The sequence below is a fragment of the Dysidea avara genome, chromosome 13 (assembly GCF_963678975.1).
Source record: "Dysidea avara chromosome 13, odDysAvar1.4, whole genome shotgun sequence".
Taxonomy (NCBI): domain Eukaryota; kingdom Metazoa; phylum Porifera; class Demospongiae; order Dictyoceratida; family Dysideidae; genus Dysidea; species Dysidea avara.
Window position 1 is genome coordinate 13,000,731 of NC_089284.1, and position 16,970 is coordinate 13,017,700.

The 16,970-nt window shown below is 37.7% G+C and overlaps 2 protein-coding genes across 2 annotated transcripts in view; one reads left to right on the forward strand and one right to left on the reverse strand.

The window, feature by feature from the left end:
* The window catches only part of LOC136243635 (leishmanolysin-like peptidase), a 31,136-nt gene extending 20,394 nt beyond the window's left edge, over positions 1–10,742 (reverse strand). Inside the window, exons 1-2 of the mRNA XM_066035178.1 lie at positions 10,534–10,742; positions 7,765–7,865 (exon numbers count right to left, since the gene is read on the reverse strand). Of these exons, the coding sequence (XP_065891250.1) occupies positions 7,765–7,865; positions 10,534–10,629 (197 nt within the window). The 5' untranslated portion in view covers positions 10,630–10,742. The remainder of the gene's footprint in view (positions 1–7,764; positions 7,866–10,533) is intronic.
* LOC136243638 (TM2 domain-containing protein C41D11.9-like) lies at positions 10,743–16,518 on the forward strand. Its single transcript, XM_066035182.1, has 5 exons — positions 10,743–11,023; positions 14,638–14,724; positions 15,122–15,188; positions 15,564–15,639; positions 16,282–16,518. Exons 1-5 carry the CDS (start codon positions 10,754–10,756, stop codon positions 16,448–16,450), a joined length of 669 nt encoding a protein of 222 aa, XP_065891254.1. The 5' UTR covers positions 10,743–10,753; the 3' UTR covers positions 16,451–16,518.
* Positions 16,519–16,970: the final 452 nt, after the last annotated feature.

Consider the following 16,970-nt stretch of genomic DNA (forward strand, 5'->3'; position numbering starts at 1 on the left):
ACGATACGAATGCTATGCTGTACTGTAAGGTAGTTGGAGGTACTATACGTGTAGTTCTGTGCTTTAGTTAGGCTGAGAAACTAGGTAACTACTCGTGTCTTGCATTTTCAATAACATCTGTAAAATGTACATAGCTACATGTAGATGTGATCGTCCAAAGATTGCATGAGGTCAGCTAGTTGGTTCAACTCCAGATTATTGGTCCGGCTCAGGCCTGACCAACCGGACCGTCTCCTCCGGCCTTGTTTTGGCACCACACACTTGGAGGGTGAGTACAAACAACAATCACCAGCTATACTTGTAGCCATTTTGTGGGTACTGTGGTATGATAGTATGATAAAATACACACATACATCATGTAGCGGTACAAGACTACAGTGTATTCAGTACTACATGCATGCATACACCTAATAGTTTTGCATTGAATACAGATAAGTAATTTCTACTGGCTACATGGATGTCTCAGTAACACTTTCTCCAACAACAAAAATACTTGAAGCATCTTTGACACTACCGTCCTGCAAACTAGCTGGTACAGGTCTAGCTTCAGTTCCAGTATCGTCTCTACTAGGTGATGCATTATAACAGCAAGGTATATAACTGAGCACAGCTTGGCGAAGGTCAACATTAAGGATTGCAAACACAACTGGAATAATGCACACTTCTAGAAGGAGCAAGGAAAACGCAGCCGTGATTACAGCATCATCTTTGTCTTGTGAGTTCCCTTCACTACCATACTCCCTGAACAATGATGTGACAACAATCATGGAACAAACCCTCAAGCATAGTAAAGCAACTGGAATAGACAATTCTCTGAATACTTTCAACACAGATTCCTTTTCTTTCAGTAGTTCATCCCTATCATCTTCACCATTGTATCTCATCCGTACCCTCACTTCCTTATACCGACCGTATGCTTTACAGCTTGCCAGGCTGAGAGACACTATGGCAAGCACAACTGGTAGAGCAATATCTAAGGCAAAATGAATGATCCTTCTTCTATCTCTCTCACCAGTAGTATCAACACATATCCCCAGGTAAGGAATATTTTCATATCGCTCAGAGTTGTCAGCCAGATAAACACTATGTCCTAAGATACCCAAGGCCCATGGTAGGCCTATAAACACTAGCAGTGTAACCCAGTCAATGCTCTTCTTAAACTGAAGGTATATAAACCTCTCCCAACCTACCACAAAGAGACAGTAATTACTAGAAACCAGAGGAAAATTATAAAAACCGGATATTCCACATTCAGTGCGTTCACTAGCCTCTTCATAGCTAATCATTTTGTATCGCTGGATTTGGACCATACGGTAAAGCCCATTTCCGAGGACAAGGGCTAGGGAGCTTGACACATAATTACCAATCAATAACTGATATGGCTGTAAGCGTAAACTCCTCAACAAAACCACTGGCAGTAGAACAGCTCCACATAATGCTGAAGACACCAGAGTGAAGGTAATAACAATACCCAAATTACCATCAACTATTCCATCAGAGGGATCATAAAGAAAGTTACTAGTATTCAATGATGCCATTGCCATAGACCACTAAAAATATATCACAAACAACTCAAGCTCAACTAAACCAACAGAAGCTCATGACTATACACCCAGCCTAATATAATATCATGACTTTATCTGTGAATTACAAAAATGCATTTGATGTGGACAACTTAAAAAGCATGATAGTATGATGCTTATCTCACAGCTATTCTTTGTAACATATTAGTAATGTACTGATCTGGATACCTTGCAAAGCAACCTGTAAGTTATAAGAGTCTTCATTGTGCACATATTTTAGAAAGACATTTCAGTTGTTGATTGGCACAAAGGACGGTGTGCAAGGTGGATACAAGATAATCGGTACTGTGCTTGTCGTCAGTCTCCTGAAAAGCTGTTTGCATAACTCTTCCGACGACTGATTTTAGATAATACCCAGTCAGCTACTGTGTGCTCAGATGATGTAACATAGCAACAGCCAGAACAAGAATGCCCACAAGATATGGTTGAAGTCTTGAAAGAAAACTGTATTGGTGGAAACTGGGGACAAAGGCTTAAGCAAGATATTAGAAGGAAACTGGCTTCAATTAATTGATCAGTATTTGCATGATCATGGAGAATCAGGCTCCTAATCTAGTTACATCCCTGAAGGTAGTAATCTTGCTTGCTAGTAACTAGATGTAAGGAAATAGTACAATTGATAATGAGTTACTGCTTTTCACTAGTAAAGTCTATGATTAGTTTTTGTTGGATGGAAAAATTCCTCCCTCAACAAACAACTATTGAAATGGCAAGTGTTTATACTGTAGGAAACATATTCATGTCTTGGAATATTGTACTTGTGTTACTATCATCCTCTAAACACAACTCATATAACTTGTGTAAACTTTCTCAGCAGCAAAAGCTACTAGCACAATAATTCCTTAACACTTGCCATCCATGACAATATTCATGGTTGCTCATGCAAGGGTTTAGTATTGTGTATATACTGCAACGCTGGTACCCAAAAGTGTAAACATTTGTCTAAATTACTTTTGCAACTATTGTCATACTGAGATCAGCTAACCGCACAGACACACCACACATACACAAGATGACATAGTCTGACTTTCATGTCACTTTTAATTATTAACCAAATGAACAAATCATAATTCTTGCAGAGACACATGAGCTAATTATAAGCATGTACATTGTGCACATGTATGTATGCACACACTATACAGACAATAGCTATATACTTCTAAGAATTAATTAATAGACATAATGTTTTTATTTTATCCTGTAGCTTACAATAGGGCTCACATTTCTTGCTGTTGCCCATCCTCACCAGTACGAGGTACTGGCATGTTACCTAGTATATAGTTACACACTACTTGGCGAAGGTCACTATTGAGGACAGCAAACACAATTGGTATAATACACGGCTCAAAAAGAATAAAGAAGACTGCAGCAGTTGAGAAATTATCTTTTTCTTCTGAAGACCTGTCTTCTTTGGCAACCTCCCTGAAAAGCAGGGTGACAACAGTGGTGAAGATGACCCTTAGGCAGACAAAAATGATCAGCATCAGTAGATGTTTGGTTACTTTCTTAATGGAATTTCTTTCTTCTACAAGTTGAGCTCTATCCTCGTCATTTCCATTGGTCACCTTCACTTGAATTTCTCTATACCTCTTGTAGGCCTTGGTACTAGCAAGAGTGACTGCAATCACAGCAAGGAGGAGTGGCAGGATGAAGTCACAGACAAGGTGAATGATTCGTCTTGCTTCTCTTTCATTAGTAACGTCAACACACATTCCAAGGTAGGGCAGCTTGAGATAACGTTCGTCTGTGTCAGCCAGGTAGAAACTGTATCGAAACATACCAAATGTCCACGGAATTCCAATGAACACAACTAATATACCCCAGTTTATCACATTTTTAAATTGAAGGAAAATAAATCTCTCTAGTCCCAACAAAAATAGACAGTAGTTACTTGCAGCAACTGGAAAAATTAAGAAAAAGAGTAGTCCACACTCAGTTACTTCAGTAGCCTCCACATATCCCTTGTCCTTGTAGAATTGGATTAGTACAGCTCGGTATACACCATTACCCAGAGCAACAGCCAGAGTGCAGGCAACATAGTTACTAACCAATAACTGATATGGCTGTGAGCGCAGACCCTTGAACAGCACCACTGGCAATAGAACAACTCCACACAACACTGTAGCAACTATTGCAAAAGCAATAGCAAATGCTAGATTACTGTTGACCACAACATCTGATGGTACATGAACAGAGAAAGTGAAGTTCATTCCTGACATGATTAACAGACACCTCAAACCTCATAAACAGACTAAATCTACCAAACTAGCACTACCAGCCTTTATATACAAAAAATCATTTAAAGCATATGTTGTGATCATCAAATATGTCCTAATCAAAGTGAAATTAAGGTGTGATATTCCTTTTGAACGTTAAGTTAAAAGGAATCCAGTGAACTATTAGTAGCAGTGTTATCCCAATACCTTCTTTCTTTAATCACAAGTTCTTTTTGATCACAACAACATTAATAAAGGCTACAATTACACACAGTAGAGGGGAGGTGCTGTAAACATGAACCTTAATCTACAAATATGGCTGGACATTTTATGGTTATGTGTTCGTTCTACATCACACACAAAAACATTACTTGAGATAGGACGACAAGTAAACAGTGTTGTGTTAGGAGATGTCTCTCACTTGAAGACAAATACAATTACAACATGTAAAGGTCTTACAAAAATAAATGAAGAGTATCTAAGTAACAATTAAAATTTGTAGTAGTTCAATACTCTTCAAGCTAATGCCAAGAAAACATTTTCCAGTCACAGAACTACATAACTAGATGGTTCACTGTGGGTAAGATATATTTTGTACAGCTACTTAATGACAAACTTTATTAATCTGATGACCAAGCTGGATCTGCAAGAATCTCTGAATTCTATTTTATTACATTTCCTTTAGCTAAAGGAATGGTCAGAATGTTTCAGCCGAGAACTTTTAGAAGCTACAGTGCTACAAAGTGGTTAATGGAAAGATTGATCATATACAGTGATACAGGAAAATACACTATACAGGCACTTAAATACACGCCAGTTTTGAATTGTCATACAGACGATGGGAATGAGATGGTAATTTATGTTCCAACTAAAACTAACATTGATATCTTACACATCTATCACAAGACAAAGATTTCAAACTCCTTCTGTTGTGGTGAACACAATGGTATCAAAGCTTGTGGCATTAGTATGTTCCTTCATCGCAAATCAGGTGTTCAAAAATTTACAGAAATTTTCAGTGTGTTTTGTCCATTGTCTTTGTAAACTTGATTCGGTCACAAAAACACTGAAGACATCCAGTGACTTAAAGTACTGAGTTATATAGGGTGTATATGATTCAGTATAGCGACTGCATAGTCACAGCATGACATGCAAATAATACAAATACCATGTTTGTGCTGTTAACATGTACTAAGTTTGTATCAGTGTCCAACTTCGGTTTGAACTGTGTAGAAAGTCTATACTTAAACATTAAAGGAAAGACTAAAGTAGAAGTCAAAATAAGAGATGATGTGGTTTATGGCACTCAAAAGTCTACATATATTTTCAACACAAGTTAATTCAAATTATTCATGGATCCCCTGTATGATCCTCACATTACACGCAACTACTACTATGTACAGAAAACTACATTAACAATGTACTGTATACAGCAATAATGTTTCTATGTACTAGCTTACTAGGTGTTGCCTTTATGTTGATAACACAATGTGTACTGATCAGGAAGTGAATATAACATTATCACTATACACCACAAGTGTGTAGTAAGGTGTGTGTACATTATGTGTATACACCTGTATCTCTGTGTACTTTACACACTGAAGTACATACATGTATACAGTTTACAAAATGCTTTATATACAGTAATAGCAGTTATATTTCTACCATCCCAGAATACGTTCAGTGTATAATACACTTATGGTGTACACAAATCAGTACATGAATAAATATAAACATCATGAATCCCTATCAGTGCTCACTATAATGTCTCTTAATTCATCAGACCAACATATTGTATAGTCATGCAATTACCAGTACTGCAAATAGACATGTGAAATCTTATTTTAGGGGCTCTCTACATTCCTGCACTAAGGACAGATTTACCTAAATACATTATTAACCATTGACACACTTTGCGGTAAAAGGTTGGTTTTTTTAAACTTGGTAGGCAATAGTGGAAGCATTTCATTTTTAGATTTACTGGGGATAACAAAACAACACAACAAACTAACTACAAAGCAAATGCGTACGTATTATCATTCTTGTTTTATTGTAAATATTACTAGTTTCTATATGTAATTTAAATTCACATAAGGCCGTGCAAAGTTAATTATATGTTTCTGGTCCTACCAATTCCCCAAAATTGACCAGGTGACCAGGCATTTTTTTGTTGTTGCAACTTTTGGTGTGGTATACACTACATCTGACATAGCAGTACATGGGATTATAGGGAAAAATAAAGTTAATGCATATAGATAGTGCATCTTGATAAGAGTGTTTACAAGACTTGAAAATCTTTCAACATATGTGACTGGATTTTGGAAAAACGATCCAAATCGCACATTAGAAGTTTCAAGATACACGGTTTTAAAGAATTCAAGCCAGCATAACTCTCCAAGGATAGCAAGCACGCGTATGAAATTTACACTAAAGATGCATCAATCCGTTACCTTTCAGACCACTTCCAGTACTTGTAGCTGCTTGTAGAGTTTCCCACCAAATAAGATAGAAAATCTGAGCTGTTGGATGAGCGAAGTAGTATCACGAGTGCTCACAAAGGGGTGGAGGGTGGGGGGTGGCGGGGTGGGCAAGGGTTAGACCTCAAAATGGAGGCAGACCACGATTGGAGTCCAGAGACGAGATTACAGGGCTGTGCTGACTCCTTAGTGGCTGATATGTAGCAAAATCCATAGAAAAAACGTCTGGCCAACATTGTCAGGCTGTCCACCAGTAAACCACTGATTCTTGCCAAGCCAGGTCCTTCAAAAGGCCTAAAACCACCATTCGAGCTCTACACATCTCCCAAAAAAGACGTCTGTTGAAACCAGCCTTGAGTAGTTTGAGTGGTACTGAGTGTCAAGTGCCAGATATCTCACCACCATTCCACAGAAGGGGCTTACCATCACAGAGGCACATAGGGGGGCAATGTTTGTTTGAAATACAAAGAGCCTCACACTTGGTAGCTACAAATGCATTAGCCATCTTTGGCGCCATTTAAGGAAGACATACAAATTTTCTCACAGATGTAAACAGTCAATATTTACAATAATCTGATTGTACAGAGTAACATCATCAGCGAAGACCAAAGAGCTTACATTTAACAAACTGTGCCAAGGCACAACAGAGATCAAGAAGAAAACAAGTCATTCAAAACCACATGCTGTCTATACGAGAAGTCAAAAAGCACCTGAACCAGTTCAATAAGTTCCATCTACCACATATAGCTGTAATTTCAATAAAAGTCTCTCATGGGGCACAGAATCAAAGGCTTAATCCAAAAATAGACAATGACCACTACTTAGCCCAGTTATCGACAACAGTTAATAGAAGAGAGGTGGTATATATCTATGTTGATGAGACCCAAATTGGTTGCCACACAAAATATTGCTCTGTTTAAGTAGCCAGAAATTTTTTTAGGGTCGAAACTTTCGTAAAACTGTGTGAAATACGATTTCACAATTTTAATTCATGAAAGTTAAGAAAATGCTCATGAACATGTTTACTAACATAGTAGCTATATGTAACATTTCACAATTATATTTAATGTGGGTTACTATACAATAGTATAAATGAACAAATCAAGCTATAGTTAAATTGATTTACCAGCTAATTATTATTGTTCTGGCTGGTTGGCAAACTCTCTCTCTTCTATGTAGTAACATGCTCACAACTTGACTTCATTTGCTTACACTAAGTATACACATATACATACATTCATATATACATACTTACATACATACGTACGACGCATACATACACACATACACACACATACACACACATACATACATACATACATACATACAAACATACATACATACATACATACATACATAGTACATACATACATACATACATACACACATACATACAATACATACATACGTACACTATCACATACATATGTACCAACACTCACTACTACAGTATAGCATACAGTACAATACACAGATGGTGATGATTACCTATTAACGGTAGAGTCATAAAATTCACTGATGCGTATTGGCTGGTCTAGTGCCCTCTTTGCCACATGATGCTTTGGTTCCAGAGGAACTTTATGTATTACCTACAGTACGACAGTATAGACACAGTCTAGGATGATTAGGTACATATAAACAGTTACACCAGATCAAATCTTGTATATATCTGATTTTGTACCATGAACAACCGAGTGACTGCTCTATTAGAGTATTTAAATGTTCTATTAGTAACTTCATTTCCTTCATTTGCTCACCAGACCAGTTTTACCCTTCAAGGGTACCTGTGTAAAGACCTTCTCATTGAATCTGTCTATTCCCCAGAAAATGTAGAGCAAAAGTTTTAAAACAATCAAGGGATAGGTGATAGACTTCTCTTACTGCAAAGTGAAACATGGTGAGGTCTCACCAAGTGACCACCTCTTACTACTCAGTATTCAAGTAACAAATTGATCGTTATTATCATAAACTTTAATTTGCAGTACCAAATTTACCAGCAGATACTAACGTGTAAAGGTCCAGGCTTTTAATGGAGTCTTCCTGTTAGCGGTTTTTATGCCATTCCTTGATGTTGATGTTTCTTACTTTGTGAGGGATGAAGGTGTTCCACAACTATACTACTAGCTACTGAAATAATTTCAGAATGGAGTCACAGTTGATCTGATGCTTACTCAATCTTTACAAGCTTCAGAAATAATGTAGTATTTATCATTGTTTGATTATGCATATATCATGTTATCTAGGCAAAACCATAATATATATACTGAGGAGAGTATCGTACTCTCATATACCCCTGTAGAAGAGTATATCAAGAAGTTTTGACATAATATTTCCAAGCTCACCCGTTTCTCTTTGTGATGTCATTAATTGAACATAATATCAATAGAAAGCATGCCTAACAATGTTTCTAGCAACCAAACTAACTTGAGCTGCACACTTATATGGGTTTAGACAACTGCGTAGCCATTTCTTGCGAGGCCACTCGTGAATACGGCTTTCCTAAGTGTCACAAGTGTGACAAAATGCCAATGATTCTTCCACTTTTTGTATGTCACAAACCACAACACCTTGTCGTTGTATCATGATAATTTCACGATACACCCTTCTGCAGGATGATAGGTTCATTACCATTACAAAGTAGAATTTTAATGGTAAACTTATTATCAAGAAATTTAGTACCATTTAGCACTATAGTATTACACACAAAGCATATTGAATTTATTTGGTTAATAATCAATACATTAATGTTTAAAGGGACACGCCCCCAAAAGCACGTAAAATGCCTAAAATGGTGTAAAAACACAGTGATTTTCGTGTATTTTCAAAGCACCCACAACATTACGTAGTGGTATCCACAAAAAACGGCCTGCTAATTACTCACATACCTCTAAGGAATACTCCACCTTATTTTCATGGCTGTAGCTGCAGCGAATACGTGGGCCCAGCACAGTTTCTGAACCCGGTCCGTCATTTTGCCCAATGCGTAATGTATTGTGGGATTCACTTGTTACCAAGACTATGGGAATTCACCTTAAACTAATTAGTTTAAACACAAAAACGGTCTGGAACATTGTGCACATGAATAATACTTCAGTAATTCGAGGGAATTGTACGAAGAGTTGTTGCCCTAGAGCGGGCCATTCAGTTTAAAGACAAGAGTTAAGGAGAGCCGCTTCGAGAATAGTGCCGCGTGAGTAACTTAGTTTAGAATGGCTTTGTTCTAGTTTCTGTAGGCCTATCACTATAAACAGACACCATGTTTCCCAAGCCAATGCTTAGTGGATTTCTTGTATGTTTTTGACCTTACCATGTCTGTAGATATGCAGAATTCCATTAAATTCAGTAAATTTTATTAGGTTCGCAATCCCAATGGCTATTTTTAATATGGGTATTTGATCAAGGCAACAGATACCAATAAACAATACCTACACAGTTCAGTGTCTTACAAATAAGGTTAAACCATCATTGGACTATGCACTGAATGTATAGTATCACATTTCTTATACCCATAAAAGTGTTAAACTAGTCATTCTTGGTTAATGAATAATTAGCAAAACCTGTGGGATAATGACAACTTGCACTGTAGCTATATAGAAACAGGCTTGATATCACAATCATGTAAAATTTTTTCGTGATGCACTATTATGTAGTCTATTAATTGATACACTGATTAACTTTTAACAATGCCTAAAAGGGTGTCACTCTAATAGCTACTGTACTATGTCATGCAACCGCATGGTCAAAAGCGAGTCAACAAACAAATCAAGATAGCCAAGTTGTTTACCCAATTTGCAAGATGGCCAAGGGTAGTGGATCTGGGCCAGAATCAGGTACACTGTAAACATAGTAGACAAGAAAAACTTTTGGCAGATGTCAATGGTCAAAATCTACTTGACCAACTTTGACTGAGGTTGCATATCATACTACAATGGCAATGGCTACGTGGAGTGTCATGCAGGCCATTTCAGTGATGACTCAATACATCATAGAGCAAAGGTTGTCACTGATCCCTCAACAATTTGCAGCAGTAGTGTTAACTTATGGTACCACTAGGCACAGCAATTACAGCCAATCATAGTATGGGCTCGTTTCCATCACGCCGCAGCAACACAAGGAAACATTTAACGCCCATCACTGTATATGGGCAACGAGACAAGAATTCAGCTGAATAGTTAAAAAGAGCACAGACTATTTGAGCTTTGTCCGTATGTTACATTGCGGGTTACATTGTGGGTGTGTATGCGGCCACATACGTACCTGGCTAGCTTCATTGTGGTGCTGGCACGTCCTGTGTGAGATGGCTTGAACAACTAGCCCCAACACAATTACTGCACACAACGATGACTTGATCATCCTCAACAACTCGCGGCGAATCTCGGCAGCTCGGCGATCCTTCAAGCAATCAAGGTCGTTTGCAAAGTGATATGGTTTCGTCCTGTTATACGGCTTTTACTAGCATATCTCCGTTGATTTAATTATGTTGATATCTCGTCTCGTGATGCTGGCCTTATCGATGGAATCGGTCTTCTTTTGTGCCCTAGTGTGTACGCTAGGTGCGAGGCTAGTCATCTGTTCGTCATGTAATAACGACACCAGTAATGCTACGTGTAATGTGACTACGGCGTGTAGTGATCTTGGTGGGGAATGTCTGGACTGTTCTTTTCCCGAGTGTAAGTATGGGCAGACTGTTGAAGTGAGCTGTACAGTGAAGATATTCAATAATACAATTAACTGCTCTGGTGAAATGGTACGATGTAGTGTACATTGAATTACTCCCCACAGTGTAATGCACTTATCAATGTTTTGCCCTAGTCTCGCCCCCGAGGGGCTTATAATCGATAAGCGCCACCCCGGAGAATGGGTCTGCGAGGACGAGACTAGTTTTGCCCCACTACTGCATGTGAACACGGGCATAGGCGGAGATTTGAACATTAAAAAGTTCTAATCCGCACTACCTGGGGCCATTTTCCATGGTAAATCCCCCATGGTAATAGTATGGGATAGCAAGATCACAACTCTCGATTTAATGCCAGAAGGCAAGGGGCTTTTCAGTCTTCGTGCTTGGCTTGGAGTGACATCACTCAGCATGTCTTTTATTCAATATTGACAGCTTGCTTTTGCATGTGATCTAGTAGACAGCATGTGAGCTTTGCTGTGGAAGAGGTAGAACTTGATGCCATGGCGAGAAATCTCAGTGCTTGAAAGAAAAGACTAAGAGTGTTAAAGTTCAACAAGATATCATCAGCCCCCACTACCCGGGGCAAGGTTAGTAGTCAATTTCCCCTCCTCTGCCTGTGTTCATAGTAATGGGGCAAAACATCGATAGGTGCATAATAGGGTCAAATGGTTGTATTTCATGTTTTATTGTGAATTTTAATAACCCAAAATCAATACCAATCTACAATGCTATTACTATGGTCCATTCAATTAATACAAAATGCTGTTATGTGGATTTAACACTGAGGTCAGGTGCTCAAGATCTGATTCTTTACACTGTGTTGAAGTTCATTGGGGCACAACACTTGATTCCATTGGTCTTCAGCACAGTGAGCATATGAACACTAGGAGCTTCACATTACCATGTTAGGCTTGGCTAGCAAGGTATTGTTAAACCAGGTGTGTGCCCACACCCGCCAGGTGGTCGCGTGGTTTACTAAAATTGTTTTCATAAAAACGTGTCTGTGTTTGTACCTACAGTATATTTGTTTGTCTGTATGCACCCACGTGAGCAAAAGTGGTAAAAAGCAGCCAGTAATTAAGTCTGTATTAAGCTTTCACACACATAAACTTTGCCCTGAGGTGGTTTCTTCTTGGCGGTCTGAAATACAGGTATGGCGACTTCATATACAATTCATAACATGATAGACACGCTATGAAGATACCTCTGTGTGTAATTTGCAGTTCAAGTGGTTTGTTATAGTTACGCTTCCTCAGCAGTGCATAGCAACGCAATTACCGATTTGCAAAATAATTCATGATTACAAAATACACTAAATTACAGTATTTACAAATTTAATTATCTAGCTAAATTAATAGAAACAGCATAAATATAAATACATAGTTGATTAATTCCTATTGGTTAGAATGGGGGATAGTATTAACTGCATGGGTGCCTGGTTTTTTTAGAAGTAGCATAACATCAACTTGTTTTACATTGATGTCAAGATTTAAGTCCAACAGAGCTGCTAGTATTCTGTTTGCTAGCAGGTATAGATGTAGAGGCTGTCTGTTTTTGCAATAATCTAGCACTTTCCTTTGCCATTGTTTTACTTCTTTTAAATAAACATTATTCAATTGAACAAATTCAATATTTTTCAGGACAAATAATTTTGATATCGAAATTTTCTTTAGTAACCTTGCGGTCTGTTTGAATTATTGGGTGTTCGGTTGCTGTAGGTGACTACTGGATCCCATGGCAGGGTTAGTGACACAGTTTAGTTACTGTGAGAGTTACTTCAAACAGTGTATAGTTGGGAATGTTATTTTAGAAAAAGACTGCTGGATATTCTGACAGATTACGTTAGCATACTGTACAAGTACAGTATGTTGAAATTTGTAATAGTAAACTCCAGTTCTACTCATTCAACTACTACTAAAAACCTCAAACTGTTGTGATTTTCTACTTTGTGGCTGGATACAGATTGAAATCACGTAGTAGTTTCTAGATAAATGGTTCTAATTTGTTATGGTAGCGAGCAGCATGCCTATGAAATTTCATCAAAGATGCATTAATTCATTACCTTTCAGAGCGTTCCTTGCTGCCTGTTGAGTTTTCAGCCAATCACAAATTAAAAAATTTGAAGAGTGTTAGTATATGTGACCCGCTGAGCGAAAACCAGTCGTTTTCGCAAAATTCTGTTTTGCTATAAAAATGTATTGAAATAAACTGGGTAAAACTACGCATGCTACATAAATTTTTTTCCGCACGTTTCAATTGCTTTGTTATGTACTGACACAAAGCTCAAGTCAATAAAACCTATACATCACCAGTTTTCCCTGTTCATTGGGAGTAAGAAAATCTTTTTGTGTTCATACAGTATACAGTACATGAGTTATGGGTAATAAAGTTTACTGTCGTCATTTAATTGTTGAATTCGCCTTCTTCTTAGTTCACATGGAGATGTACAGGGAAAACACTATGCCTTGATCGATGTGCCAGTTCATGGTGAACAGACTGAGCCAAACCCCATCTTCATAGCTTGTTTCAGCCATGAGTTATGGTTGATTAAGCAAGTGCCTGTAATTTATTTGCTATATTGTTGCTGTACCAATCGAGTTTATTCCTGTTCCAACTGTCTATTGTTATAACTCAAAGACCATTCATCACAAAAGGCTGAAACTTTGGCTGTCCACTCCTTTGTTACTATAGATAACAGAGAAGCAATAATTGGAATTGAGGTATGTGCGAAAATGGCTGGTTTTTGCTCAGCGGGTCACATATCACAAATGCTAGGATGTTCACCAGCCAGGCTTCAAAATGGATAGTAATAATGACTGTAGGCTAGCGATAAAATATAGCTTTGCTGGCTCCTTACTGGCTGTAGTGTAGCATGTTCAACCAAAAAAAAAGGATATGTTGACCAGCTGTACAACGCCATTCACTTCTTGTACCACTGATTTCTGTTTGTAAGCCATTACAAGGCCAGAGGTCTACATTTGTACTTGTTGCACCACCTAAAAGAGGTTGCTCTCGAAACCAGTCTTGTATAGTCAGAGGAGTGCATAAATTGGATGGCTGCAGGTCCAGGTCCAGTCATGGATTTTTTCTCCTTTCTCCAACTTTTCAAACATACTTAATATGACATCTTTAAGGACCAGGTGTCTGACACGCCTTCAGCACTTGTGCTGTAAAGCCTTAATAAGTATGAGTGCCGAGGTTTAAAATTTAAAAATTGATAGTCGGTAGTAGTGTAGTTACTTACTGGTGGTGGGTGTTGGTTGGTTTGCCTGTTGTATGATTTTGTTTGTATTAGACTAGCCTTGCAATTAGAGCAGAGCGATAGTGGTAATTATCACGATAGTGAATAACAATTGTGATAATGATAGTATGCAATAGTGATAAATTATGCTTATCTAAAAAACACATGGATAACGGAAACAAACATGATAGTGTTGAAGTTGAGTAGTAACTGTAAAGACCAGTAGAACATGGGACAACAGAGATCACTGTAATACAATGAAACAGATACGTAGTGTATAATGTGAATTATTCATGTGTCCTACATGTGAGGTTGAGTGTCTTTGAAAACTGCTAGTGATATCGTGATGTTATCACTATCATGAAAAGTTACTACCCCTTGCAATAGATAAGTGTAACAACATGAGTAATAGTTTACGTTTTAGGTTTTTCTTTGTTCTTAGATGTTTGAAAGAGATGCAGTGTGTCAGTTTTGTTATCAGGGCCAGGAGTATCAGGACTATGTTTGCGGAAATGACAGTGATTGTACGGTACTGATAAGTGTTAGTGCAGTATTTGCATTAGTATACTGTTGTATTCTCAAAGTCCCAGTGAGTGGCCACATGTTTGCTTCTCCTGTTTTGTACCAGTTGTCATCAGTAGTTGCAATTTAGTATGTTACATATATATGTGTGTGTATTTGTAGTTTGGTCCCAAAGTGGTAATTTGCACATCTTGTGGTGTTCCAGTTACCTGCTATTTTCTCTGACCTTGTCTGCTCTCGAAGAACAGTGGTGCTGCCATTATAGTCCTAACACAAATTGCAAGTAGCATGTTACCAGGCCTGCCTTGAGGAGGCTGGCTTATGTTACTCTACATGCACAGTCAGTATAACATAACTACCTACACATGTGTATAATACAAATTAATTTGATGTTATATTTGTAGGTACGGAGAACTCCCAGGTCCACATACAGGGCACTGTGTTGTGCTAAGCCGGAATTCTTGTGTATGGGTGAGTACAATATTTACAATTTACTTTAGTATGTACTGTACCATATGAAATTTTGATGAAGAAAAATTTGATGGATCAGTTGAATTCGTCAAACATCCATAAGTGGCCCTAACCTAAAAGTACACATTTAAATGAATGTTTTCATTTTTTGATTTTCATCAGTAGTTACATAATTCAAGAAGTGTAAATTTTCCTTTAAATTTCCTGTCAAATGATATTCAGCAAGTAATTACCAGATTATCATCTCCATTCCTCAAATTAACACCAAATTAAAGTTTCCTAGTCAACTCATTTCATTATCACCCTCAAGTTTAATGTCCTTTTCTTACACAAGATTAGTATACACTAATGTGCTGTGTACGTTAACTCTTACAGGAAACAGGACTTTCTACAAACGAAAGTTGTGTAACTTTACAACTGGAAAACGATGGACAACAACCATGTTGCTGAGGTACTTACCTACTAGTTGTTGTATTTAGCTAAAATGGCCACTGGTTGTCAAACAGTCAGTGGGACTTTCGTCACCCATGCTACTTTGTGTAAAGCACTGTATTCAAACTTATCTGCAGTGTTCAATATAATATGACTACAGGGTGTGTACATGTATTTGTCTGTTAGTGTTATTTGTTGAAACTGCATTTTCAGTGTCTTATTTTTTCAAGTCAAGTTAAAGATTGGGATGATTTTTAAGTGGCATGGTAGATGCAGTTGTCCATATTAAATATCTGAAGCACTTTACTAACCAGTCACAACATCCTACCATACCACTTGGAACTGATGCTACAACTATCCACTGTATTGTTTACCTGTATAGTAGCGTTCATTCAGTTCTTCTGTCAATAGAAGTCTTATTAAGTGGATATGGGAAAAATATAGAAACCGTTTATTTTGGACACATTAGGACTATGATAAAGTTCCTTGTTAGAGTGCAGGTGTTTAACGTGTGTACAGTAATACGATTGGTATCCCGATTATCAAGGTGTCCACATTTCAGGGTGCTTTTTTTCTTTGGAGAAATTTGTGCGACAAAATGTCTGTGCAGTTTGTACAATAGTATTTTGACCGTAGTTACTCAACTTTTATGTCATTTCAGTATCACTCTGGGAGGATTTGGTATTGACCGATTCTACCTGGAACAGTGGGGATCAGCGGTTGGTAAACTGGTCAGTTTTGGTGGACTGGGGGTATGGACAATATTGGATGTGATCTTAGTAGCAACTGGATACTTGGGCCCTGCTGATGGCTCTTTATATATTTATTAAAATACATCATTTTGTATTTTTATAATGCATCACATGATCATGTATAAATACTGTAGTATATCTTTGAAGGGTTCCTTAAGACAAAGAGGAATTGGTCTGGCTCCATACACTCTGAATGAGGACTATTAAATTACAACCAAAATTGTTTGTCCTTAACTGTCCAAGGAAGCTCCACTTTACTAGTACTTCCTGTGTATGTACATGGTAAATCACTCATCCTTGAATAGGTCTCATTGTAATTGAAACCATTCCTGAATAAGTATAGATTTCACTGGAGTCTGTTGTGTGCTTGTACTCACCATGTGACATCTTAGGGCTTGAATTTCTACTAGCTAGTGATCGGGAGTTTTGTAGTTTAGTGTTGGAGAGATTTTTATTAAAATGCTTTTATTGAGATTAAGCATAAAACTACGTTGAATACGACTGAGTCAAAATTAAATTGCAAAACTCAGTATGCTATATACCTGTGTAGTGTTGTCTGTTTGCAGGACCAAAATTTGCATATTTTGTAATTGCACAA

Excerpts from the sequence above, each read along its gene's own strand:
- LOC136243638 (XM_066035182.1), top strand. The coding sequence starts at position 10,754 with ATGTTGATATCTCGTCTCGTGATGCTGGCCTTATCGATGGAATCGGTC. Across the intron at positions 15,189-15,563 it reads GCCGGAATTCTTGTGTATGG|GAAACAGGACTTTCTACAAA; the intron begins GTGAGTACAATA and ends TAACTCTTACAG. Across the intron at positions 15,640-16,281 it reads ACAACAACCATGTTGCTGAG|TATCACTCTGGGAGGATTTG; the intron begins GTACTTACCTAC and ends ATGTCATTTCAG.